The sequence below is a fragment of the Muntiacus reevesi genome, chromosome 10 (genome assembly GCF_963930625.1).
Source record: "Muntiacus reevesi chromosome 10, mMunRee1.1, whole genome shotgun sequence".
In the NCBI taxonomy this organism is placed as follows: Eukaryota; Metazoa; Chordata; class Mammalia; order Artiodactyla; family Cervidae; genus Muntiacus; species Muntiacus reevesi.
The window spans coordinates 5410799-5437062 of NC_089258.1; the positions used below are offsets into that span (position 1 = coordinate 5410799).

A 26264-nucleotide genomic window follows, 5' to 3' on the forward strand; every position below is an offset into this window, starting at 1 on the left:
AGAGCTGAACAGGAATACAACGACTTAACACACTGGTATGCATGGAGGCTTACCATGTCCCTCCCACCCCAGAGTTCTGAGTTAGAGAAAGACAACACTTATGCCATTTTATTCCCAATGCAAGCACTTCCATCATGAAATCCATGCAACCTGGTGCAAGAATTTCTGAAATTCACACAATTTACAGATGTTAAATGGGTCACAGATTTCAAAATCAGAATTATACTTCAGTGTTATCAGTTTTTCTGGTCCTGTGGATTTACATCTTCATCTGTCCAGTTTCCTCTTCAATCAGACTTTCCTGGAAAATAAGTCAGTAATAAATACATCAAAGTTGATTTTCTGAGCTGAGTATCATTGTTTTGGACATTTAAATTTTTTTAAATATTGATATTTAAATAATCCATTTTTTTCTTCACATTAAAAAGTGCTAGCTGAATCATGCTTTATAAATCAAATAAACATAAGATCTATTAATACCTTGTTTCTAAGTATGGGGTGTGAGGACAGAGGTGAAAGAGAAATTTGTCTTTTGACTTGTTCGTCTATTATTAATCCAGTCTGCCTCAATTCTGTCTTTCTAGTGCCGTATTCAGAAAATGTCACAGCTTGCTTTTATTTTATCATGAGGTAAGTAGGATTGGAAAAAAAGGAAATAAAGATATTTGTCCACTTTTTTAAAAAAAGAGTGGTTTTTACATTTTAGTGATTTATTTAAAAAATGTATTTGGCTGCACCTGGCCTTAGTTGTGGCATGTGGGATCCAGTTCTCTGACCAGGGTTGGACCCGGACCCCCTGCATTAGGTCATGGAGCCCTCACCACTGGACCACCAGAGAAGTCCCTGTCCCCTTTTTCTTCTTCCTGTCACTCATCTGCAGGTGGGATGTATTCAGGCTTTCCCTGTGCCTGGGCATAACTGGAAATGAACTGTAATGCTTTCTCCATAGAATTCTCCAGGCAAGAACACTGGAGTGGGTTGCCATGCCCTCCTCCAGGGGATCTTCCCAGCCCAGGGATTGAACCCAGTTCTCCCACACTGCAGACAGATTCTTCACCATCTGAGCCACCAGGAAAGCCTGTAATGCCTTCTAACTGCTGCACATAAGTGGACCACATTGCTCAGAGAATATCAATATTGAATTCAGGATTCAATTTCGATATTCAAGTCTCATTATACATTTTAAAAAATAAAAAACCTACATTGAGTTAGTAGATTCCCATTTAGGGTGGGAATTTGGAAACTGGTTTGTGCAATCAGAAAACCAGAAATCAAATCTGTGGCTCTGAATTGTAAATTGATTAGTTGGGGATTTTTTATTCCAAAGAAAAAATTCTGTAGTGTACTATTTTTTATTTCTACATTTCCCAGGGAAAACCGTGTTATACCAAGAACTCTTGAAGAATTCAGTGGAGAAGTGTGGATTAGCCTAGAGAAGAATGATCTAGAGAGTTTGATGAATATACCTGAAGCACATGTAGCTGTGGAAAGAGATTTGTCAGTTATTCCTAAGGCCAGAGCTGAGATTAGTGGACACAGTTTGCAAAGAGATTTTAATTTAAGAAAAAAGGAAAAAAGGTTCCAGCCATTAGTACTGTGTAACCACTGAAAAGGGGTGTTAAGAAATGACAAGGACCCAGTACAAGAGGAATTCAGGCAGTCAGGAAGGTAAGCCCTGCAGTGGCTGAGAGGGAGTTGTCCTAAGGGCATGACCCAGGAGGTGGTACCCAGGACCCATCCATCTCTAACATTCCATGTTGTCAACATGGTAACTCACCAGAGCTTCTTTCAGGTCCCTCAGAGGAGAATGGGACTGGTAAACAATGCACCCGCAGCGCTTAGGTTCCACTGGCTGATCGACCTCTTTGGCTATCTGCAAAAAAAGATTATTGAAGATGGAGGTAAAGAAATGAAATGGGATTTTTCATTTCCACCAAAAATTGTGTGTGGAAAGTGAAGTCAGGGGACGGTGGGACTGAGAAAGTTGCGAGTTGGGATGGGGACTTTATTTTTTTCAATTCTCTCTTTAAAAAATGTGGTTTTTTTTTGTTTGTTTGTTTGTTTTTAATTTTCTGACTGCACCATGAAACATGTAGGATTTAAAAAAAATTTTTTTATGGAATGCTGTCAGACACTTTTATAGATTGGGGTGCAGCTCTGGAGGGCTGCACCATGCAACATGTAGGATTTTTAAATTTTTTTTATGGGATGCTGTCAGACACTTTTATAGATTGGGGTGCAGCTCTGGAGGCCATAGTAAGGAGAGAGAATGTTTTTCTCCATAGAGGTGTTGAGGATGAAGTACTTTGAACCTCACAAGGAGACAGTGTACAAAAATATACAAGAGCTTATTGTTATGACTAGGATTGATCTAATTTTCTAGTTTGTACTAAGTATGTCATAGTTAATAGAGAATCGCTTCGCCAATAGTCTGTGGAGAGGATTCTGGGCTTCTTTATTTCACACTGTGCTGTGCTAAGTCACTTTAGTCATGTCCGCCTCTTTGTGGCACCATGGACTGTAGCCCGCCAGGCTCCTCTGTCCATAGGATTCGCCAGGCAAGAACATTGGAGTGGGTTGCCATTTCCTCCTCCAGGGGATCTTCCTGACCCAGAGATGGTACCCAGGTCTCCTGCATTGCAGGCAGATGATTCTTTACCACGAAGCCACCTGGGAAGCCTTATTGTTTCTAGGTCTTTCGGCAATTCTGTATCCTTAGAGTATAGCTCCTCTGGAATCATTCCTGTTTTTTGTTCAATTGGTCTCTGTCTGAGTTAAAGCAGGAATGGGACTTGACTTGGAAAGTGCCTTATCTCCCAGGAATACCTGGGTCAGGGGCAAGAATTCATAGCACACTTGGGCACATAGAGGATTTTAGAATCCTTCAATTGGATCACATAAGGCACGTCTTATTTTGAAGTTGAGAGGGACTTACCTCTTGGAAAGAATCAATCACGTTCTCAGCATTTCTCTTTCCTCCAGGGCGCAGCCCATAGGACCAGTGTTGACCAGAGCAACCCACCACACAGAGAGTCAGCAGGATTAGTCCAGCTAGAAGTTTGGGAGTCGGCTCCATTCTGAGGAGTATCAGCACAGTGATAAAAATAGACCCAGACTGGGTTAAGCAAAGACCTCTTTGGCGAAAAGCCTAACACTGGGTCACTCACCTGGCAGAAGACGAAAGTGGGAGTGATCTAGTTTTCACATACAGGTACTTTCTTGCCTTGGACACAAAGTCAGTCCCTTAAACTAACATGTTGAGTACTTTTCAGAACTAAACTCTTCTGATTTTTATTTTTTATTTGGTTATCCAAACCTCAGGATTCCTCCTTTATCAAATTCACTTTTTGCCTTAGTACTTTCTCCCCCTGTGATTGAGATTCTTTCCTGAGATAAAGAAAATTGGGCCATCTGCTCTGAAAAGTGGCTCCGACTAGAAGTCTCTGGCTGATAAAAGCTGCTTGACATGGTTACCCTACAGTGCTAATTGCATTTTGCTGAGTGTGTGTCTTTTGGTCTTCCACATGACCGCCGACTGGACCATCTGTGAGCATGAGAGAGGACCTCACACTTTCCAAAGCTCCGAGTCCCCGACCAGCTGTCTCCCTGGCCCCAGCAGCCTTGAGCCATCTGATGACATGTGGAATTCTCACAGATTAAATTTCCATTGGTGGGGAAGAAGCTAAAGACAGAATCAAATATTGGTTGATGAGCTCTTGCGGTTCCCCGCGGGCTGGAGCTCTGTGACTGGAGGTGACAAGGACCACGAAGGTCAAGTCTTCTTTAGACACCACACCTGGCCTTAAGCCCTTAGGGTATAAAATGCCCCATAGACAGACAATAGCATGCAGTCTAAACAAAAGTGCTAGAAATACAAAGCATTTTACCTGTTTGAGAGCAGACAGTCCCCCAAATCTCAAGCTTCCTTTGAAGTGTGTTGAATCTGACTGTTCATTTTTCTAGCTTCCTTTTTATATGAAACTTTCCCAAGACGTTGAAATCTTCCCCACTGGTAAATTGCATTGCACATGGACTATGTTGTTGTTGTTTTTTTTCAATAGTAATTTCTTAAAGCCTCACATCAAGCCCTTAATGGTGTGTATAATTGGAATACCCACTGGTGTATCTATTAAATTTAGTTAAATCTTGGCCATTAAAATCTCACCTAAGACTTTTATAGTTGAGGTCACAATTCAAAGAGATTAAAATCTAGCTAGGTAGAATTCCCTTGAGGAAACTGACAGGCCAATCAAGAGTTCAAGGAAAATAACTGTCTTAGACTAAGTCATGCTAAATGGCACACACGGGGACTGTCACAGAGGAGCCCATGTAATAGTAATTGTATAGTCAGGATGTATGGGAGCGGGTCTCAGCTCTTAGACTCCCCATGTGTAAAACGAGCTGAGTTATAAGTAATAAGAAGTGAGTATTGGTACTGTCCCAAACCCATAGAGAATCGCTAAAGGAAATGGTAGGAGTTTGGAAATCCCCTAGCCTTCTACCCTCCAGGTTCCTTCTTTGACTATTTTTTTTTTTTAATTTTTATTGGAGAGTAGTTGATCAAGGCTGTGTTACCCTCCATTGTACAGCAAAGGGAACCAGTCACACACACATGTATACCTGCTCTCTCCCCCAGCTCTCTGCCCTTATAGGTCGTCACAGAGTATGGGGTAGAGTGTCCTGTGTCTACAGCAGATCTATTTATTTAACCTTTTTGACCCCATCATTGCAGGATCTTAATTCCCCAACCAGGGATCGAACTCACATCCTCTCCAGTGGAAGTGCGGAATCTCAACTGCTGGACCACCAGGGAAGTCTCTTTATTTTTAAACATTGGAGTATTGTTGACTTACAGTGTCTGTTAGTTTCAGGTGTACGGCGAAGCGATGCGATCATGCACACGTGTGTATGTATGTGCTTAAAGCGATGCGATCATACACACGTATGTATGTATGTGCTTAGTTAAAGCGATGCGATCACACACACGTATGTATGCATGTATGCGTGTGTGTGCTTAGTTACTCGGTCGTGTCTGACCGTGACCCTGTGGACTGCAGCCCACCAGACTGCCCTGTCCACGGGGACTCTCCAGGCCAGAATACTGGAGTGGGTTGCCTTGCCCTCTTCCAGGGATCTTCCCAACCCAGGGACTGAGCCCAGGTCTCCCTCATTGCAGGTGGATCCTTTACCAGCTGACGGAAGCCCATATGTGTGCATGTGTATATGTGTGTGCGTGTATATATTTACATATATATACCAAAAAATATACATACATATATTCTTTTTCAGGTGCTTTTCCCTTATAGGTTATTACTCAATACTGAGTGCAGTTCCCTGTGCTATACACTATGTCCTTGTTGTTTATGTTTTATATATAGTAATGTGTATCATCTGCTGATCCCAAACTCCTCATTTATCCCCCTCCTTTTTCCTCTGGTAACCCTAAATGTGTTTTCTATGTCTCGGATTCTATTTCAGTTTTGCAAATAAGTTCATTTGTATCATATTTGAGATCTCACATATAAACAATAGGCTATGTTTGTCTGTCTGGCTCACTTAGTATGAGAATCTCTAGGTCCATCCATGGTGCTGCAAATGGTATTATTCCGTTCTTTTGCATGGCTGAGTAGTATTCCATTGTGTATCTATACCACATTGGCTTTCTTGCAAGCCTTCTATAGTATCAAAAAGGTAAAGGGAAATGTAGCAGTTTGAATGTGCTTAGTGCAAAAATAACCAGCCAGAGGTTCAGCTCATTTCAGTAGATGGTTATTGAGTTAAAAGACACAAATCCCTATGCTAAAGGTCGTGGGAATACAAAGATGAGAAATAATAGTTACCTGACATGTGAATGAGTCTAACCTTGCTCATTATTACAGCCCTGAAAAGCAGATCTCATGATCTAAATTTCAGAGATAGATAATCCACCCCAGAAGTGAGCCGCTGGACATTATATTTACACAGTAAAAGCATTTAAAAAAGAGAACCATTACTCTTTGTTATATTTATTTGAATACATGATTATCTTCCCCTAATTTACCCCAGTCTGTAAGTCATGATAGTCAAAAGATCGCATCTTATTTAAACATCTATTAATAACTCCCCAACATTTAGTCAGCATTCAATAAATCTAGATTGGAATGAATGAATGAAAGGTAAGGACCTTTTAACCTGATTAGATCTGTTTCCTTTTCTGCATCTAAGATGTGTTTTAACTGACTCAGAATTAAATCTTCATGTCCAGTTGGATGAAGGTATGTTACATTCGCTAAGCAGTAAAATGTTTCAAAATAACTGGATGTGTGTTCACTTTAGAGTTAAGATTGGAAATTTCTCCTTGAGTAGGATGCTAGATCAGTCACTTGTTGCCCAATGTCCTCTAGAATAAATTACATCTGCAAGGATTTTGGCATAAAAGGCAATGTTGGTCCACCCAAATAAACTTCTTTGCCCAGCCACCGCTGTGGAGGTTATCAGATAGTGTAGGGAAGAAGATGAACTTTAATTGCAAATAGAGGGGGATTTAGAAAATAGAATGTAAGTGATTGACTTTATTTCATTTAGACACTTTGAATAATTTAAGGGCCATTGTGACATGGAGGAATGGAATCTTATCTCCCTATGAAGGTAATGAGAGGCTGGTTTTCAACAAGAGTCCATTTTGTTTGAATGATGGATGCTATTTAAGTTGTGATGTGCTTTAACAAGTATTGGTGAAGCAGATGTGTCTTTGGTTAAGACTGATGAAAGGGGAGTTGAGACTTTGACCATTGTCATGTTAATCTTTTATCCCTGGTTAAGCTTCCTTGGATTACTGGTAGCGCAGGGGCTGCGAAGATGGCTCGGAAGTGTGGTGGAGAGGAGCTACCCCACGTCCAAGGCCAGGGTCGGAGTCCAAGGTAAAAGAAACCCAAGTAAGATGCTAGGTACTGAGAGAGTGCATCAGAGGGCAGACAGACTGAAATCACAATCACAGACAACTAGCCAATCTGATCACATGAACCACAGCCTTGTTTAACTCAATGAAACTAAGCGATGCTGTGTGGGGTCACCCAAGATGGACGGGTCATGGTGGAGAGGTCTGACAGAATGTGGTCCACTGGAGAAGGGGATGGCAAACCACTTCAGTATTCTTGCCTTGAGAACCCCATGAACAGTATGAAAAGGCAAAAAGATAGGACACTGAAAGATGAACTCCCCAGGTTGGTAGGTGCCCAATATGCTTCTGGAGATCAGTGTAGAAATAACTCCAGAAAGAATGAGGGATGGAGCCAAAGCAAAAACAACAGCCAGTTGTGGATGGGACTGGTGATAGAAGCAAGGTTCAATGCTGTAAACAGCAATATTGCATAGGAACCTGGAATGTTAGGTCCATGAATCAAGGCAAATTGGAAGTGGTCAAACAGGAGATGACAAGAGTGAACCTCAACATTCTAGGAACTAGCAAACTAAGATGGACTGGAATGGGTGAATTTAACTCAGATGTCCCTTATATCTACTACCATGGGCAGGAATCCCTTAGAAGAAATGGAGTAGCCCATCATAGTCAACAGGAGAGTCCGAAAGGCAGTACTTGGATGCAATCTCAAAAACAACAGAATGATCTCTGTTCATTTCCAAGGCAAAGCATTCAATATCACAGTAATCCAAGTCTATGCCATGACCAGTAACACTGAAGAAGCTGAAGTTGAACAGTTCTATGAACACCTACAAGACCTTCTAGAATTAACACCCCCAAAAGATGTCCTTTTCATTACAGGAGACTCAAATGCAAAAGTAGGAAGTCAAGAAACACCTGGAGTAACAGGCAAATTTGGCCTTGGAGTACGGAATGAAGCAGGTCAAAGGCTAATAGAGTTGTGCTAAACGAACGCACTGGTCACAGCAAACACCCTCTTCCAACAACACAAGAGAAGACTCTACACATGGACATCACCAGATGGTCGACACACAAATCAGATTGATTATATTTTTTGCAGTCAAAGATGGAGAAGCTCTATTATACAGTCAGCAAAAACAAAACCCAGAGCAGACTGTGGCTCAGATCATGAATTCCTTATTGCCAAATTCAGACTGAAATTGAAGAAAGTGGAGAAAACCACTAGACCATTCAGGTATGTCCTAAATCAAATCCCTTGTGACTATACAGTGGAAGTGAGGAATAGATTTAAGGGACTAGATCTGACAGACAAAGTGCCTGATGAACTATGGACGAAGGTTCATGACATTGTAAAGGAGACATCAGTCAAGACAATCCACAAGAAAAAGAAATGCAAAAAAGCAAAATGGCTGAGAAGGCCTTACAAATAGCTGTGAAAAGAAGGGAAGCAAAAAGCAAAGGAGAAAAGGAAAGATATTCCCATTTGAATGCAGAGTTCCAAAGAAAAGCCAGGAGAGATAGGAAAGCTTTCCTCGGTGATCAGTGCAAAGAAATAGAAGAAAACAATCAAACAGGAAAGACTAGAGATACCAAGGGAACATTTCACGCAAAGATGGGCTCAATAAAGGACAGAAGTGGTATGGACCTAACAGAAGCATAAGATATTAAGAAGAGGTGGCAAGAATACACAGAAGAACTGTACAAAAAAGATCTTCACAACCCAGATAATCACGATGGTGGGATTACTCACCTAGCCAGACATCCTGGAATGTGAAGTCAAGTGGGCTTTAGGAAGCCATCACTATGAACAAAGCTAGTGGAGGTGATGGAATTCCAGTTGAGCCATTTCAAATCCTGAAAGATGATGCTGTGAAAGTGCTGCACTCAATATGCCAGCAAATCTGGAAAACTCAGCAGTGGCCACAGGACTGGAAAAGGTCAGCTTTCATTCCAGTCCCTAAGAAAGGCAATCCCAAAGAATGCTCAAAGTACCGCACAATTGCACTCATCTCACATGCTAGTAAAGTGATGCTTAAAATTCTCCAAGACAGGCTTCAGCAATATGTGAACCATGAACTTCCAGATGTTCAAGCTGGTTTTAGAAAAGGCAGCAGAACCAAAGATCAAATCGCCAATGTCTGCTGGATCATTGAAAAAGCAAAAGAGTTCCAGAAAAACATCTATTTCTGCTTTATTGACTATGCCAAAGTCTTTGTGTGGATCAAACTATGGAAAATTCTGAGAGATGGGAATACCAGACTACGTGACTTGCCTCTTGAGAAACCTGTATGCAGGTCAGGAAGCAACAGTTAGAACTGGACATGGAACAACAGACTGGCTCAAAAGGAGTACGTCAAGGCTGTATATTGTCACCCTGCTTATTTAACTTATATGCAGAGCACATCATGAGAAATGCTGGGCTGGAGGAAGCACAAGCTGGAATCAAGATTGCGGGGAGAAATATCAATAACCTCAGATATGCAGATGACACCACCCTAATGGCAGAAAGTGAAGAAGAACTAAAGAGTCTCTTGATGAAAGTGAAAGAGGAGAGTGAAAAGGTTGGCTTAAAGCTCAACATTCAGAAAACTAAGATCATGGCATCCGGTCCCATCACTTCATGGCAAATAGATGGTGAAACAGTGGCTGACTTTATTTTGGGGGGCTCCAAAATCACTGCAGATGGTGACTGCAGCCATGAAATTAAAAGACGCTTACTCACTGGAAGGAAAGTTCAACCTAGATAGCATATTAAAAAGCAGAGACATTACATTGCCAGCACAGGTCCGTCTAGTCAGGGCTATGATTTTTCCAGTGGTCATGTATGGATGTGAGAGTTGGACTGTAAAGAAAGCTGAGCACCGAAGAATTGATGCTTTTGAACTGTGGTGTTGGAGAAGACTCTTGAGAGTCCGTTGGATTGCAAGGAGATCCCACCAGTCCATCCTAAAGGAGATCAGTCCTGGGTGTTCATTGGAAGGACTGATGTTGAAGCTGAAACTCCAATACTTTGGCCACCTGATGCAGAGAGCTGACTCATTTGAAAAGATCCTGATGCTGGGAGGGACTGGGGGCAGGAGGAGAAGGGGATGACAGAGGATGAGATGGTTGGATGGCATCACCGACACAATGGACATGGGTTTAGGTGGTCTCCGGGAGTAGGTGATGGGCAGGGAGGCCTGGCATGCTGTGGTTCATGGGGTCGCAAAGAGTCAGACACGACTGAGCGACTGAACTGAACTGAATTTCCATCAGTTGACAGTCAGTCTTTGAAAAATGCTTTGAAATTTTTAGATGAACGCAGCCACATGGTCTGTGAACTCCTTCACTATGAGTCATGCCCTTGAAGCCTGCCTTAGCATTGTCATAGATCTTAAGGGCAAAGGCCAAACTTGTTTATTTTCTACAGCACCAAATCGGGTATCAAACAAATATACAATTAATAGAATGTGGAGGTTTGGTGACAAACTGATCCTTGTCACAGTTCAATTTGCATTGAAGCTGAATTTAGTAAATAGGATTCAAAATAATTGAATTTTACAGTTATACATTTCCCCCCCCCCCCAGTTTAGAAATCTCCTAAATTTTAAAGTATGACTATATAAAGGGAAAATGGCTTCAGTTTTTTAGCATTTAAAAAAAGCACCTCAAGATTATTAAAATGTAACAATAATGATTTAGTAGGTAGAGCTATTGGTAAAGAATCTACCTCCCAATGCAGGACACACAAAAGATGTGGGTTTGATCCTTGGCTCGGGAAGATCCCCTGGAGGAGTAAATGGCAACCCACTCCAATATTCTTGCCTGGAGTAGTCCATGGACAGAGGGGTCCATGGGATCGCAATGTCAGACACGACTGAGCGACGACTGAATACAACACACACAATCTTGCTGAATGACAGATGGAAACCTTCTTTGTCCTAATGTAAAATCTCAGCAGGAAGGACTCATGAACTCCTGCTGACATATCTAAGGTTGTGACAGGGTTTCAGATAATTAATCCCTGCATAAGGTACTTTGTGAAAAATAACTACTTTTCCTTGTAGAGTTGTACCTTTTAAAGACTATTTCCTTGGAGATTTAAAAAACTGCTAGGGTTTTTCATATGTTAAAGATTTAAAGTTGACTAGGGGTAGATTTATTGCCAATTCATAAAATTAAGAGTTAGAGAAAATACCCTGTCTTGATTTATGATGGTAAACTTTGTAAGAAAATGAATATACAGTATTTCATTGCTTTGAAATTACAGCTAAAAGGCTATTACAGCATAATACATACTGCTCTAAACAGGTACATGAGTACAAATTTTCTCAATGTAGATCATTAGCTTATCTAGTTTAAAACCCTTTTCTAGCCTTTTCTGCCCCTCCCCAAACAACTGTTTTAAACCTATGTGTACAATCATGTTTCATTACAAGGGTTAATGGGCGTTTTACTAGTTTGAAACATTCCTTCCTGCTTAAACTTCTTTCTCCTGGTTGTCAAGTAACAACACTTTAGGGACAATGTATTTCCCAAACCCAACAAAGCTAACAGGTAAAAATGTTCACCAGCTAAACAGTAACACAAATGAGTTCTTGGAAGACAGCCTTTTCTTTTGTTCAGCATTAATGAAATGTCTGTGTTGTTAGCATGGTGGATTTTAAGAGGAGGATCATAAAATAATCATGCTTCAAGAAATAAGTTTAAAAGCACTTTCTTTTTCACACAGACCTTCAGGGCTGGTCTTAAACGCATACTGAAGAAATTAAGTAAATTTGTAAAGTTCTAATTTTCAAAAGCAAGACAAGAAACGCCTTTTCAACATGTCACATCCTTTATTAATGCAGGACACATTAGACCCAAAATCTGCATTTTCTAAGCACACTGTGTGGATCTCTCAGATTCTTCTGCAGGTTTAGGTTATGTCTACAGGGGTACCCTTAAGTGGATGAACAACACATTCTCTAATTATTGAAAATATAGTACAGAGTGAAATGATTTAAATATAATTTAGGCACATATTGATTATGAAAATAGATTATCTCTCAATACAATACTTCTCTGTCTTGGTAAAAATAATAAAGCAAAGAAAATAATTCATTTCTGAAGTTGCTTTCCTTCGCCTGTAAAGGTCTATCTCCTCCCACTTATGCATATGTACCCTTTACTGTTAAGGAAAGCTTTGCATATGTATAGAAGAATAAGCTATGTAAATACTGAAGACATGTCATTCTCCCACAGGAGACAAAGTGGTTTTTAACGATTCCTTGCCTCACACGGATGAGTCTGGAGAATTCAGAGCCCATTTGGACACAGCTTACATCCCTGCTCTTGGGGTGGACATAAGGACACACCAGTTACTGGTAAGGAAGTTCAGGCCCCGCCCCTGCAGAGCAAGTGACTCGAGGAAGCCAGGCTAAAATGTATTAAAATACAACACACCAGAACTATAAGAACCAAGGTGCTCACTGAATTGGTAGTCCATCTTGGCACCAGCCATATACCTTTACTTCCGTTTAAGCTGTTTGATAACTGTAGTCAAACTGTCAGTTTAAAATTCCTCGTTCCCCACTGTAGGGTAAGAGCTGCAGTTCCACTATGTTGACTTCTAAAAGATGACTCTGCCATATTCATTCATATTTTATAGCTTTGATGGCAGTGGGTTTGGATTTCACCCCTATTTCCAAGCTGGTCTTGTTTATCTGGCATTTGAGTTAAATGAATGTTAACTATGTTTTTGGTTTTCAACCCTCTTCCTATGCTTGTTTTGACGGTACGGGGAGGGACTAAGCGAGTAGTGTAAAGAGATAAATCGCCTGGGCTGGCCTGGAGTGGAGCTTGCTGAGAATGAAATTGCAAGTTGAAAGCTCAGTTAAAAGCTGTAGGTAAACTGTTTGCCATCCACAGAGTTCCACTGAAACTTTAGCTGACAATGATGTATATATGATGTCTCTTTCCTGCCACTCTATCTCAATCAGTAACAGGGTTTCTTTAATTTAGCTACTGTTTTGTTCTTAAAAAAAAATTCTTAAAATGAACCTGAAAAGAGAGCCTTGGGGAGTCTGATCTTACCATCTTCACACGGTGTGACAGGTATTCAAAGTAGGAGAGGCCCCACTAAAGCTATTAGAAACCTGAACAACTTCTGCAAAATTGTAAAGTTCAACAATTTAAATATCCGTACTGCATCTAGAGAGTCAATAAATATAATTGCATATGTTGTGCTTTTCATAAATTAAAATCCTCAAATGCATTTCAAACCCAGATGGTATTTCAACATCATGCCTATTTAAAAGCAAATATAATAGATACTATTTATTCCTGGTCGCAAGGGCACCAGGCAAATCCCCCTAACTCCACTCCAAAGGCAGCAATCTAATCTAGCTTCCCTAAATCTACTGAAGGAGTGCTTCTCTGTTAAAACCCAGAATGTGGGGAAAAAAGTCACTTTTTTCCTCTTATGCACCTCTGAGAACAAGCATAATCCTCTAAATGTTTTTTTTAATTCCCGTACAGTGTTATTTCTTCTAGATAACTGAGTGGGTGGAGAAAGAAGAGTGATGGGGAAGCATCTGTCGTCTTCGGCACGTCCCCTGCAGGCCTCTCATCTGACGCTCTGGGACATGTGCAGCGGTGTCAGCATCTCTTCGAAGATGGCACCCTTCACGTTGGAACCCCTCAGGTTGGCCTCTTGAAGGTCGCACCCAGACAGGTCACAGTTCTGCAGGATACAAATGGTGTTCATGGAACTAACAGACTGAGCGCGTATCTGTTTCCTCTTAAAGTGGTTCCTGGGGCCTATCAGGGAAAGGTTCCTATAGAATATAACTCAGTTATTTATGGAAAACTTTCAGAAGCTTTAGGAGAAAGCCATATTTTCTTCTATCTGTATTTTTTCTCTCTAGTCGATGCTTACTTAGGCTGACCACCACAAATATGTACCAACAAAGGTCAACAATGAAGCATGTCCCTTTAGAATTTTAAGCATTTAAAATCCAGAGTGTAAAGTGTATCGAAACAATTTTATGGGCTTCCCTGGGAATATGGGGCAGCTCCACCGCCAGACAAACTCAGAGGCTCTGAGTGTCAGAAACTGATTTCTGGGTCCTGAGATAATCTCTGCTTTTTTGAAAATTTATATCAGAGTACAGTTGATTTTGGAGAAAGAAATGGCAACCCACTCCAGTATTCTTGCCTGGAAAATCCCATGGACAGAGGAGCCTGCAGGCTTACAGTCCATGGGGTCGCGTGACTGAGTGATGAAAACACACACCGCTGATTGACCATGTTGGGTCAGTTTCAGGTATACAGCCAAGTGATTTAGTCACACATCTCTCTGGGGCGTCCCAGGTGGCGCTAGTGGTAAAGAACCTGCCTGCAAATGCAGGAGATGTGAGTTGGATCCCTGCGTCTGGGAGGATCCCCTGGAGGAGGGCCTGACAACTCACCCCAGTATTCTTGTCTAGAGAACCTGATGGACAGAGGAGCCTGGTGGGCTACAGTCCATGGGGTCACAAGACAGTCCGACACGACTGAGTGACTTAATGGTTTTACCACAATCCGTGAACAATAATGAAAGGCATGAGGTGGGGAAGGCTCAGATTTTTAAACAGAGAAAGGGATTTTACTTAATAAGTAAATTGTATCATGTAACTGCCTAACGTTAACATTCTTAGAGTAAGGAATTGCCTTTTTTAACCCCCAATTATGTATAAAATTCAGTGAGTTTTAACAGATCTATATACAGCAGTGTAACCACCACAACTGGTAGCTGCTTTCAAATTTCCCTTGAGATCAGAAAGTGACAGATGGGACAGGGATTTTTGGCTAAGTCCCTGGGGATGGTGGGGATGATGGTTAGAGAGAAGGGTGACTGCACGTAACCTTTTAGGATAGAGGGTTAGCAGCTGTCCCAAGAGTCATCCTGATTAGTCTTTGCAATCAAAGGGAGGCTTTCTACTGTATAGATAAAGAACTCACGTGTAGCCACAGGCTAACTGAAACAAAGGGAAAAAAATCCTCATCTTAGGTGACAGTAACGATATTTTAAAAATTAAATAACTGTACTATAAACCTACTGTAATACATTTATACCTTCATTCTTAAGATGGTTCTTTTTGCCTTCAAGTTCAATGGGGCCTGGTGCTGTGCTGCTAAGAGCTATCAAGATAACAAGGTGAATTCAGATGAGAAATCTAGATGCTGGCTATGAAATAGGACCACTGAATTAAGGATTGTATTTTGGACCTTAGGACTGAATAAGACTGCAGAGGAAGGAAGTATAGAGTGAAAGAAGGATAGACAAAAACACAGAAACAGTACTCTTAGTATTATAACGAAAAAAGAACACGATGAAAACATTTTTTAAAAAATCAACAAGCTAAATATTGACATACTATTCTCGAGAATCCCATCTATGCCAGATTTTCTTGTATAGGTCTGTATTGTTCAGTACGATACTCCTAGTCACATATAGCAGTTTACATTTAAATGACTTTTAATTAAATACAATTTACAAATCCATCCGTTAAATATATTTGCCAGATGTGGCTGGTAGGTGCTGGACTGAACACGCCAGCCACAGAACATGCCCGTTGTTGCAGAAAGAGCCACCAGACAGTGATACAGACCCATTAACTGCTGTGCAGTCTGCCAGCTCGATCTGCAGCTCAAGAGGATATATAGCAGACAATTTGGATGAAAAAGATGACTGGCTGGACAGAACTGAAGTCTCAGATTGAGATACAAAAAACAATATGATGCCAATTTAGAACAGGCATTCCCTGAACCTGATTTTAAACAAAGATATCATTTCAATTTCTCAAGAAGTTTAAGAAATAATCTGGCCCCATTTAATTCTGTTTGGAATTAAAATTTAAGATAACCACAATCGAGTGGATTAAAAAAACATCTATCAAGTGTATCTACCTGAGGGAGATCCAAGGAAAAGAGGAGAAATCAGCTCAGACTGAATGCCAGATGAGTCTTCAAATATGCAATCTAGAAAACTGGCACTGACGAACCCGTTGGCAGGGCAGGAAGAGGGACGCAGAGGACAGACTTGGAGACACGAGGCAGGGAAGGAGAGAGAGACCCACGGAGAGCGCAGCCCTGACCCACACGCCAGCGTGTGTGAAGCAGACAGTGGGCGGCGGCATGCAGCCCGGGAGCTCAGCTCAGCCCTCTGTGCCGGCCGAGAGCGCGGGATGGGGAGGAGGCCCGAGAGGGAGGGGATGGACGTGGACCTATGGCTGCCGCTGTAGTACCAGCAGACACTAACAACACGGTAAAGAAATTCTACTCCAGTGAAAAATAAAGTCTGAACCTAGCGTCTGTAACTTAGGTAAGCAGATTCTGCTCTGGAATTCAAATTTGTTTAAACAAGCAACTGAAAGAAAAGCATTCCATCAGCACACTGGCATGTTACCTGGCAGTATTGAACAGCCAACTGCTTTGTTTTATTTCAGTACATTTTGCAGGAGCTACTCAGTCATTCTGGATGAACAAAAACTCAGTGACTCACCTCCAAATCAGTTCCTGCCAAAGTTGCCCCTCTGAGATTACAGTTCTTCAACTTCGCATTCTTTAAGGTCGCAACTCTCAGGTTAATTCCTGTCATCTGACTTCCTTCCATGTCCACACCTTTCAGATTAGCACCTAAAGTGAGTATATTTTAGTATTTATAGTCATTTATCTTCAAAAGATGCAAGATGACTTAACAGGGGTAAATGTTGACCTCTGCATCCTTTGGAAATGACTAAATTATATAAACTTGTCTCTTGACCAATGTACATACATATGGAGTTCTTTGTTAACAATCTGTTTGCTTATACTATGAATTAAGAATTCGTGTTTTAGTCTGTATTTTTGAGGGAGGAATTCAATTTGGTCCCAGAGTTTGCACTTTTAAATATGCTTCCAAAAACTTATGGTGATGGAAATGAGGTGTGTGTCTTCTAGATATACAAATAAACAAAATGACAAGTTCATGGACAAAACAAAGCAATAAGGAATTCATAAACAAAATATTACATCCAAAAGTGATAAAAAAAAAAAAAAAAACAACAACTGCCTGGCTTTATGCAAACTGAAGTTCTTCATTTTGGTCCACATTAAGACTATGGTGTTCTGTTATGGTGCCCTGGGGGAAGGATGGAGGAAGCGATAGTTAGGGAGATGGGGAGGGACAGGTACACACTGCTATATTTAAAATGGATAACCAACAAGGACCGACTATATGGCATAGGGAACTCGGCTCAATGTTATGTGTCAGCCTGGACTGGAGGGGAATTTAGGGGAGAGTGAATACTTGTTTATGTGTGGCTGAGTCCCTTTACCGTCCACCTGAAAACATTCAAAGCATTGTTAACCAGCTATATTCCAATATAAAAAGTTTAAAAAACAATGCTGTTCTGTTTGGACATTTAAGATGTTGATACTTATCTCCAACTGAAGCTTCCTTAAATACTAGAGGCCACATTTCCTGAGTTCAGCATGCTGGTTTCCATTACTGAGACCAAACAATGGCTTAGCCCTTTGCAAATCCCCTAAGACAGAAGAAATGTTCCTCCCTATGGTTATGTTTTACCAGCAACAATTATTTTGCTGGGCTTTTTACTTAATGGTGTGTTTTTACTTTAGAGAAGGTAATTACAGAGAGACTCTTACCTTCTAAATTGGCTTTGAGACCAGAGGGATCTTCAAAATTACACAGCTTCAAGGATGCTCCCTCTGCATTAGAACACAGCATCTTGACGCCCTGGAGATTTGCACACTGGCCAAGGAAAGAGTAAAGTCTGTGTTTATTATGGTTCAGAACTTTATTTGGACTAGAAAAAATTGGCTCAAACAGTAAAAGGAAAAAAATCTGATATACTCACAATCAACTGTTTTGTTTACAATAATTGTGAGAAATTTTTTCAATAGTTGTTTTAAAAGAAAAAAAGCCAAACAAACAATAGCATTCCTGCTTTACATGAAAAGAGTTTAGATAAAGAAGCTGGGGAAGGAGGACTATGATATCCCTATTTCTATTTTTAATAAACAGCCCAGCTCATGACAGTGTAACAGTTAATGTCTGAAGAAAGCATGAAGTTGTTAGGGATCTAGATCCTCTCTTATTACTGCAAGAGTGAAATTTCTGATGCTCAGTAATGTCACTACCTTCATTTCAAAGGTCGGACTGCTAAGGCCAGCAATGAAAGGTGCCATCTAGCTACAAACACCACCAAGTTGCTTGTAGGGTCTTTCTGTACCAACCATCGCTCCAAAACATTGTCAACCCAGAGTACCCAAATGGCGGTTCAAGATATAAAGAGGAAAAAGCCAGAAAGTATATTTTGGAACTTTAAATTCAATGCCATCAGATCTGATGTCTAACAATTACTGGATATGGTAGGAAGCTATCTATAAAGTCAGTGATAACGTTAGACCTTTGCTAATTGAGGCCAAAGTAGAAGGTAAAAAGTATTTTAAAAACCCTCAAACATTACAGAAATGATAATTGCAATTGTTATTATAATTAGATCAATGAGGAAATCTAAACACCTAAGCCTGATTAAGTTTTGTGATACCCATACCAAGAAAAATCCTTGTCTCGTAAATGCAGTTTTATTCAGCCACAGCCAATTCTAGTGAACAGAAGATAAACTACAGACCATTTCAAATCACAGATAACTGACAAACAGGTTTGCATCTCCATTCATGCCTGTGCTTTAAGACGAGGTAGTTCAGAAGCTCAGACTGACAGGGAGGATAATGAGGACCTAGAAGATAACTCAAAGATGATTAGATTTTATGTACTTGAAAATATATTGTAACAGGACAGGAAGGTGATATCTGAAAATAAATCTCTCTGGTTCTCGATGTAATGCTCCCAGCTAGAATATAAGTATTATCAAGAGTTCCCAAGGTTATTATGTGAGTACTGCTCTCTACTCACAAAGAAATATATGAGAAACTCAGATTTTTTTGTCTTCAAAAACCACAAAAAGTATTTCACCCTCTGTTCATCAAATGGTAAAAGCAGGTCACCAACACTGACACCTCAGCCACTCACCTGCAGCTACTAAGGAAGTCAGCATTATAGTTAGGAGATTTGGGCTCTTTACTGTATCAAGGGGCAGTGGTTTTGATGAAAGCAGTTATTACTGTTTTTGAAAAGGATAATGATTATGCTTAGGGCTTCCTTGGTGGCTCAGTGGTAGAGTTTGCCAGCTAATGCAGGAGACATGGGTTTGATCCCTGGTCCAAGAAGGTCCCACATGACACCAGGCATCAAAGCCTGGTGCACAACTACTGAGCCTGTGCTCTGAAACCCATGTGCCGTTAGCTACTGAAGTCCAAATGCTCTGGAGCTCATGCTCTGTAATAAGAGGAGCCACCAAAATAAGAAACCCACGCACTGCAAGGAGAGCAGTCACCACTCGCTGCAACTAGAGAAAGGCCTACACAGCAACAAAGACCCAAAACAGCCAAATAAATAAATAAAACTATTAAAAAGCCAAAGATTGTTTGAAAAATGGTCCTTATCTTTAAGAGAATAAAATATTTACAGGTGAAATAAGTTGCTTCAAAGATACTCTGTGGAGAGGTATAGATAATACACAATTGTTTAAACACTGATACTGTTGATGCTGAGTAATGGAGATACAAAGAGATTCACTACACCAGCTCATTTTTGTCTATATTTCACATTTTCCAAAAGAAAAAGTCATCAAAAAAGACATAAGGAAAAGAAAACACCTGCTTTAGAGTCTAGCTCTAATGCTGCTGACGAACCAGCCTTCACGGCTTGGGTAAGGGCACATTTCAATTTCTTAGTCTGTAAGACAGGATCATACTTATCATCAGTGTCCCTTCCAGGTCTTATCATCTGTTAAGTCTTGCACTAGGAATGTGCAATGCATTCATAAGAGCTGAATTATTATACCAGCTTCTATATAGCAGGCTAAAGTCAATAATGAAAGGCGGAGCAGGCAGAAGACGCATCCTAAAGGCACTGACAGAACAGAGGGTGTGGCTCAGACATGAACCCTGACAGCAGCTCAGGTCACCTTGGTTGACAGCAGAATTGGAGGCTTCCTGCAGAAAGGTTTCACAGCCCACAGGGATCAATCAGGGGAGAAGTTCAACAAGAGGGGTGGGGACATCAGGTGCATCCTGTGCTTAGCCGACCTCACACTCTGTGGACACTGCAATACATACGAGTGTTCAGCAGCAGCCATCTTCAAGTGCCAAGACAACCGGCCACTAGTTTTTACTTTCACAGCCCCCACACTCTGGGCGGTGACTCCTCACATGAGCCATGTTAATCAATAAAATTGCAGTTCTGCAGCACTTTAGTATCTGTCCGTTAAAATTACATAGGCCGCTGCAAGACAAAGATGGCAGAGCAAATGGACCTTGAGCTCATATCATATCCTCTTATGAGCACACCAAAATCACAGTAAACAACTATCCATAAAAATGACTGGAATCTACCCCCAAAAAAGATACTCTGCATCCAAACACATAAAGAAGGAACCACGAGATGGTAGGAGGGGTGCACTTACAATACAGTCAAACCTCATACCACCCAGGTGGGCAACCCATAGACTGGAGAATAATTATATCACAAAAGTTCTCCCCCAGGAGTGAGAGCTCTGAGCCCCACACCAGGCTCCCCAGCCTAAAGGTCCAGCACTGGGAGGAGGCCCACAGAGCATTTTGCTTTGAAAGCCAGGACGACTTGATTGTAGATTGAGGGAAACAAAGGGGACCATGGGGAAGAGACTCAGCTCTTGGAGAGCTCAGAACCCGGAACCCAGGTCAAAAGCACTGGTTCCACAGAAGCCTGGGCCAGACCTACCTGCTAGTCTTGGAGGGTCTCCTAGGGAGGTGGCAGGTGGGAGGCAGTTGTAGTTCTCACTGGGTTCTTAAGCTGGTGGCGGACATAGTGGCAATCTATGTGAACTCCGGCTGGAGTCCTTGACACCAAGACCTGGCCCCACACAACAGCATGGAGGCTCCAGTGCTGGGACGCCTCAGGCCAACCAACCAACAGCCAGAAATACAGCCCCAACTATCAGCAGACGGGCTTACTGAGCCCCCAGAAACCTCTGGACATGCCCCTGGACATGGCCTTGCCCACTAGAGGGCCAAGACCCAGCTCCACAGACCAGTGGGCAGGCATGAGCCCCTCCTGCCAGAAAGACTGAACAAGCCTCTAACCAGCCTCACACACCAGGGGGCAGACACCTAAAGCAAGAAAACTACGATCCTGCAAAACTAAGTCCATCAATATGAGTCAGAAACTATTCTGGGATCAGGCTGGTCCCTGGCCCTTAATGATGAGAAGGGAGTGTACTGCTAGACACACAGGGCAGTCCCCACTGAGGGCCACTTCTCCAAGGTTGAGAAATATTACTAAGCTACTATATGCATAAGAAATATACATAGAAATTTAAACAAAGTGAGATAGCAAAGGAATATATTCCAGACAAAAGAACAAGATAAAACCTCAGAACAACTAAGTGAAGTGGAGATATGCAATCTACCTGAGAAAGAGTTCAGAGTAATGATTGTAAAGATGATCCAAGAACTTTGGAAAAGAATGGATGCAGAGAGAGAAGTTGCAAGAAATTCTCAACAAAGAGTTAGAAAATATAAAGAATAAACAGTTAAAGAATATAATAACTGAGATGAAAAGCACGCAGAAGGAATCAACAGCAGAATAAATGAGGCAGAGGAACAGGAGAGAGAACTGTCTTCTAGTGAGTTGGAAGACAGACTGGTGGAAATTACTGCTATGGAAAAGAATAAGGAAAAATAATGAAAAGAAATGAGGACAGTTTAAGAGACCTCAGGGAAAAATGTCAAATGGATCAAGATTTGCATGATAGAGGTCCCAAAAGGAGATGAGGGAGAGAAAGGGCCTGAGAAAATATCTGAAGAGATAATAGCATGGGAAAGGAAACAGTCACCCAAATCCAGGACGCACAGGGCATCCCGTTCAGGGTTAACCCAAGAAGAAACATGCTCAGACACATAATAATCAAACTTAAAGACAAAATTTAAAGAGAAAATATGAAAAACAACAAGGGAAAAGCAACAAATAACAAACAAGAAAATCCCCATAAGACTAGCAGCCATTTTCTTACGAGAATCTCTGCAGGCCAGAAGGTAGTGGCATGATATATTTAAAATGATGAAAGGGAAAAACCTACAACCAAGAATACTACATCCAGCAAGACTCTCGTTCAGATTCAATGGGGGAATCAAAGCCTTTACAGACAAGCAAAATTCAGCACTTAAGAGAATTCAGCATCAGCTTTACTACAAATGTTAAAGGAACTCTGCAAAGAAAAGAAAAGGCCACAACTAGGAACAAGAATATTAGGAAACAGGAAAGCTCACGTACAGTAAAGGTAGGAAATCATCCACACACAAATACGATATCAAAACCAGTAATCATGAGATGAAAGGAGTATGAATGCAGAATTTAAAAAATATATTTGAAATTAAGAGATCAGCAACTTAATAATGTATCATATAGACTTCTATATCAAAACCTCATGGTAACCATAAACAAAAAAATCAGTAATATATACACAAAAAAGAAAAAGTAACCCAAATACAACATTAAAGATCATCATCAAATCACAAGACAACAAAGGAGGAAAGGAAGAAAAAAGATCTACAAAAACAAATCCAAAACAATTAACAAAATGGCAATAAGAACATACATATTGATAATTATCTTCAATGTAAATGGATTAAATGCTCCAACTAAAAGACAAAGAATGGCTGAATGGATACAAAAATTAAGACCCAGAGATACGCTGTCTACAGGAGACCCACTTCAGAGCTAGACACATACAGACTGAAAGTGAGGGGGTAGAAAAAGGTATTCCATGCAAATGGAAATCAAAAGAAAGGTGGAGTAGCAATACTCAAATCAGACAGAACAGATAAAAATGAAGACTGTTACAAGAGACAAAGATGCACCCCACATAATGACCAAGGGAATAAACCAAGAAGATATAATATAATGATTACAAATATATGTGCACCCAAAATAAGAGCACCCCAATATAAAGCAAATGTTAACATACATAAAAGAAGAAATAGGGACAAACACAGTAACAGTGGGGGACTTTAACATCCCACTTGTATCAGTGGACAGAACATCCAAACAAAATCAATAAGGAAAAACAGGCCTTAAGAGGAACATTAGACCAGATGGACTTAAATTGATATTTATACAGCATTCCATCCAAAGTAGCAGAATACACATTCTTTTCAAGTGCACATGGAACATTCTCCAGAATTTATGACATGCTGGGCCACAAAGCAAATCTTGGGTAAGTTTAAAAAAACTGAAAATTGTATCAAGCATCTTTTCCAACCATAATGCTATGAGATTAGAAACCAAATCCAAGGGGGAAAAAATTACAAAAACCACAGACATGTGGAAGATGAACGATATGCTACCAATGGATCCCTGAATAAATCAAAAAACATCAGCACCAAACGAAAATGAAAAAATGACAATCCAAACCCTATGGGATGCAGCAAAAGCAGTTCTAAGAGAGAAGTTTATAGTGATAAAAACTTACCTCAGAACAAAAGAAAAATCTCAAATAAACAACCCAGTGTTACACCTAAAGCAACTAGAGAAAGAACAAACAAAACCCAAAGTTAGTAGAAAGAAATCATAAAGATCAGAGCAGAAATCAATGAACTAGAACTACAGACTAATAACTGAAAAGATCAATGAAACCAAAAGCTGGTTCTTGGAAAAGATAAAAACAAAAAACAAACAAACAAAAAAAACCTGATGAACCTTTAGCCAGACTCACCAAGGAAAAAAAAAAAGAAGGCCCAAAGGAATAAAAATGAAAAAGAAATTACAACAAACACCATGGAAATACAAAGGACCATAAGAGACTACCACAAGCAACCACATGCCGATAAAACTGGCAACCTAGAACAAACGAACAAGTTCTTACAAAGGTACAATCTTGCAAAACTGAACCAAGAAGAAATAGAAAATATGAACAGACCAATTACAAGTACTGAAATTGAATCTGTGACTTAAAAAACTCCCAACAAACAGAAGTCCAGGAGTATTAAACATCTATTAAACATTTAGAAAAGAGTTAATAGTTATCCTTCTGAAACCTTTCCAAAAAACTGCAGAGGAAGGAGCACTTCCAAACTAGCTCTGTGAGGCCAGTATCACCCTGCTACCAGAATCAAAGATACCACACAATACCATCTTTCTAAATTCCAGATGCATGTGTTAATATATTTGTTTTTCTCTTTCTGACTTACTTATGGAGAAAGAAACATCAAAATATATACACTATCATGTGTAAGATGGATAGCTGGTGAAAAGCTGCTATATATTATAGGGAGACCAGTTTGGCGCTGTATGACAATCAGGAGGGATGGGATCGGGGGAGGAGAGGGAGGCTCAGGAAGGAGGGGCTACATGTATTATTATGGCTGTTTCATGTTGCTGTATGGCAGAAACCAACACAAATTATAAAAACTAAAATACGAAAAAGAAAAAAGATACCACACAAAAAGAAAATTATAGGCCAATATCACTGATGATATTGAACCAGACACGAAACGACAGACTGATTCAAAATTGGGAAAGGAATACATCAAGGTTGTAGACTGTCACCCTGCTTATTTAACTTATATGCAGAGTACATTAGGCAAAATATTGGGCTGGATGAAGCTCAAATTGGAATCAAGATTGCTGGGAGAAATATCAACAACCTCAGATATGCATATGACAACCACCCTAATGGCAGAAAGTGAAGAGGAACTAAATAGCCTCTTTATGAAGGTGAAAGAGGTGAGTGAAAAAGCTGGCTTAAAGCTCAACATTAAAAAAAACTAAGACCATGGCATTCAGTCACATCACGTCCTTCATGGCCAAATACATGGGGAAAAATGGAAAATGGTGACAATCTTTGTTTTGCTGGGCTCTAAAATCACTATGGTGACAGCAGCTGTGAAATTAAAAAGATTCTTTCTCCCTGGAAGAAAAGCTATGACAAACCTAGAAAGTGTAATAAAAAGCTGAGACATCACTTTGGCCACAAAGGTCCCTCTAGTCAAAACTATGGTGTTTCCAATGGTCATGTACAGATGCGAGGATTGAACCATCAACCTGGAATATTCACTGGAGGACTGCTGATGACACTCCAATGCTCTGGCCACCTGATGAGAAGAGCCGACTCGCTGGAAAAGGCCCTGATGCTGGGAAAGACTGATGGCAGAAGAAGGGGACGATGGAGGATGGAGGTTGGATGGCATCATCAACTCAATGGACATGAGTCTGAGTGAACTCTGGGAGACAGTGAAGGACAGGGAAGCCTGGCTTGCTGCATTCCATGGAGTTGCAAAGAGTTAGACACAACTGAGCAACTGAATAACAACAACAAATCAGTGATGAACACAGATGCAAAAATCCTCAGCAAAATATTGGCAAACAGAATCCAACAATGCATTAAAAGGATCACATGTTATGATCAAGTGGGATTTATCACAGGGATTCAAAGATTTTTCAATATCCACAGACCTATCAGTGTGATTCACCACATTAACAAATTGAAGAGTGAAAACCTTATGATCATCTCAATCAATGCAGGAAAAGCTTTTGATAAAATTCAACATGCATTTATGATTTAAAAAACTCTCCAGAAAGTGGGCACAGAGGGAACTGACCTCAACATAACAAATATATGGCAAACCCACAGCTAACATCATATTCAATCATGAAAAGCTGAAAGCATTTCCTTTAAGATTAGGAACAAGACAAGGATATTCATTCTCACCACTTTTATTCAACACAGTTTTGAAGTCTTAGCCACAGCAATCAGAGAAGAAAAGGAAAAAAAGCTATGTTGAAAAAGTAATACTATCACTGTCTGCATATAACATGATACTTTACATAGAAAATCCTAAAGATGCTATCAGAAAACCACTAGAGCTCATCAATAAATTCAGATAAGTTGTAGGATAGAAAATTAATACACACGGACCTGTTGTATTTCTATATATTAACAATGTAAGATCAGAAAAAGAAAGGAAACAATCTCATTTACCACTGCAGCACAAAGAATAAAATGCCTAGGAGTAAACATATCTAAGGGGGCAAAAGACTAATACTCACTAAACTGTAAGAAGCTAGTAAAAGAAATTGAAGATGATACAAAAAAATGAAAAGACATACCATGTTCTTGGACTGGAAGAATACTGTCAAGATGACCATATTGCCTAAAGCAATCTACAGATTCAATGAAATCCTTATCAAATTACCAATGGCATTTTTTTTTACAGAACTAGAACAAATTTTAAATGTGCATGGAAGTGCAAAAGATCCCAAATAGCCAAAGCAACA

At 40.4% G+C, this 26264-nt stretch overlaps 2 protein-coding genes across 2 annotated transcripts in view; both read right to left on the reverse strand.

Annotated features, from left to right (window-relative positions):
- Window positions 1–44: 44 nt before the first annotated feature.
- On the reverse strand, window positions 45–3556 carry GNRH1 (gonadotropin releasing hormone 1). The gene is made up of 4 exons (XM_065947113.1): window positions 3168–3556; window positions 2936–3077; window positions 1778–1873; window positions 45–301 (listed from the first exon to the last, which is right to left on the reverse strand). Exons 2-4 carry the CDS (start codon window positions 3074–3076, stop codon window positions 260–262), a joined length of 279 nt encoding a protein of 92 aa, XP_065803185.1. The 5' UTR covers window position 3077; window positions 3168–3556; the 3' UTR covers window positions 45–259.
- Window positions 3557–11677: 8121 nt separating this feature from the next.
- The window catches only part of KCTD9 (potassium channel tetramerization domain containing 9), an 81601-nt gene continuing 67014 nt past the window's right edge, over window positions 11678–26264 (reverse strand). Inside the window, exons 10-12 of the mRNA XM_065947105.1 lie at window positions 17531–17636; window positions 16386–16519; window positions 11678–13583 (exon numbers count right to left, since the gene is read on the reverse strand). Of these exons, the coding sequence (XP_065803177.1) occupies window positions 13467–13583; window positions 16386–16519; window positions 17531–17636 (357 nt within the window). The 3' untranslated portion in view covers window positions 11678–13466. The remainder of the gene's footprint in view (window positions 13584–16385; window positions 16520–17530; window positions 17637–26264) is intronic.

Coding starts and splice junctions, on each gene's coding strand:
- GNRH1 (XM_065947113.1), bottom strand. CDS start 3,076: ATGGAGCCGACTCCCAAACTTCTAGCTGGACTAATCCTGCTGACTCTC. Junction 1,874..2,935: donor TGATTGATTCTTTCCAAGAG/GTAAGTCCCTCT, acceptor CTTTTTTTGCAG/ATAGCCAAAGAGGTCGATCA. Junction 302..1,777: donor GGGACCTGAAAGAAGCTCTG/GTGAGTTACCAT, acceptor CTTATTTTCCAG/GAAAGTCTGATTGAAGAGGA.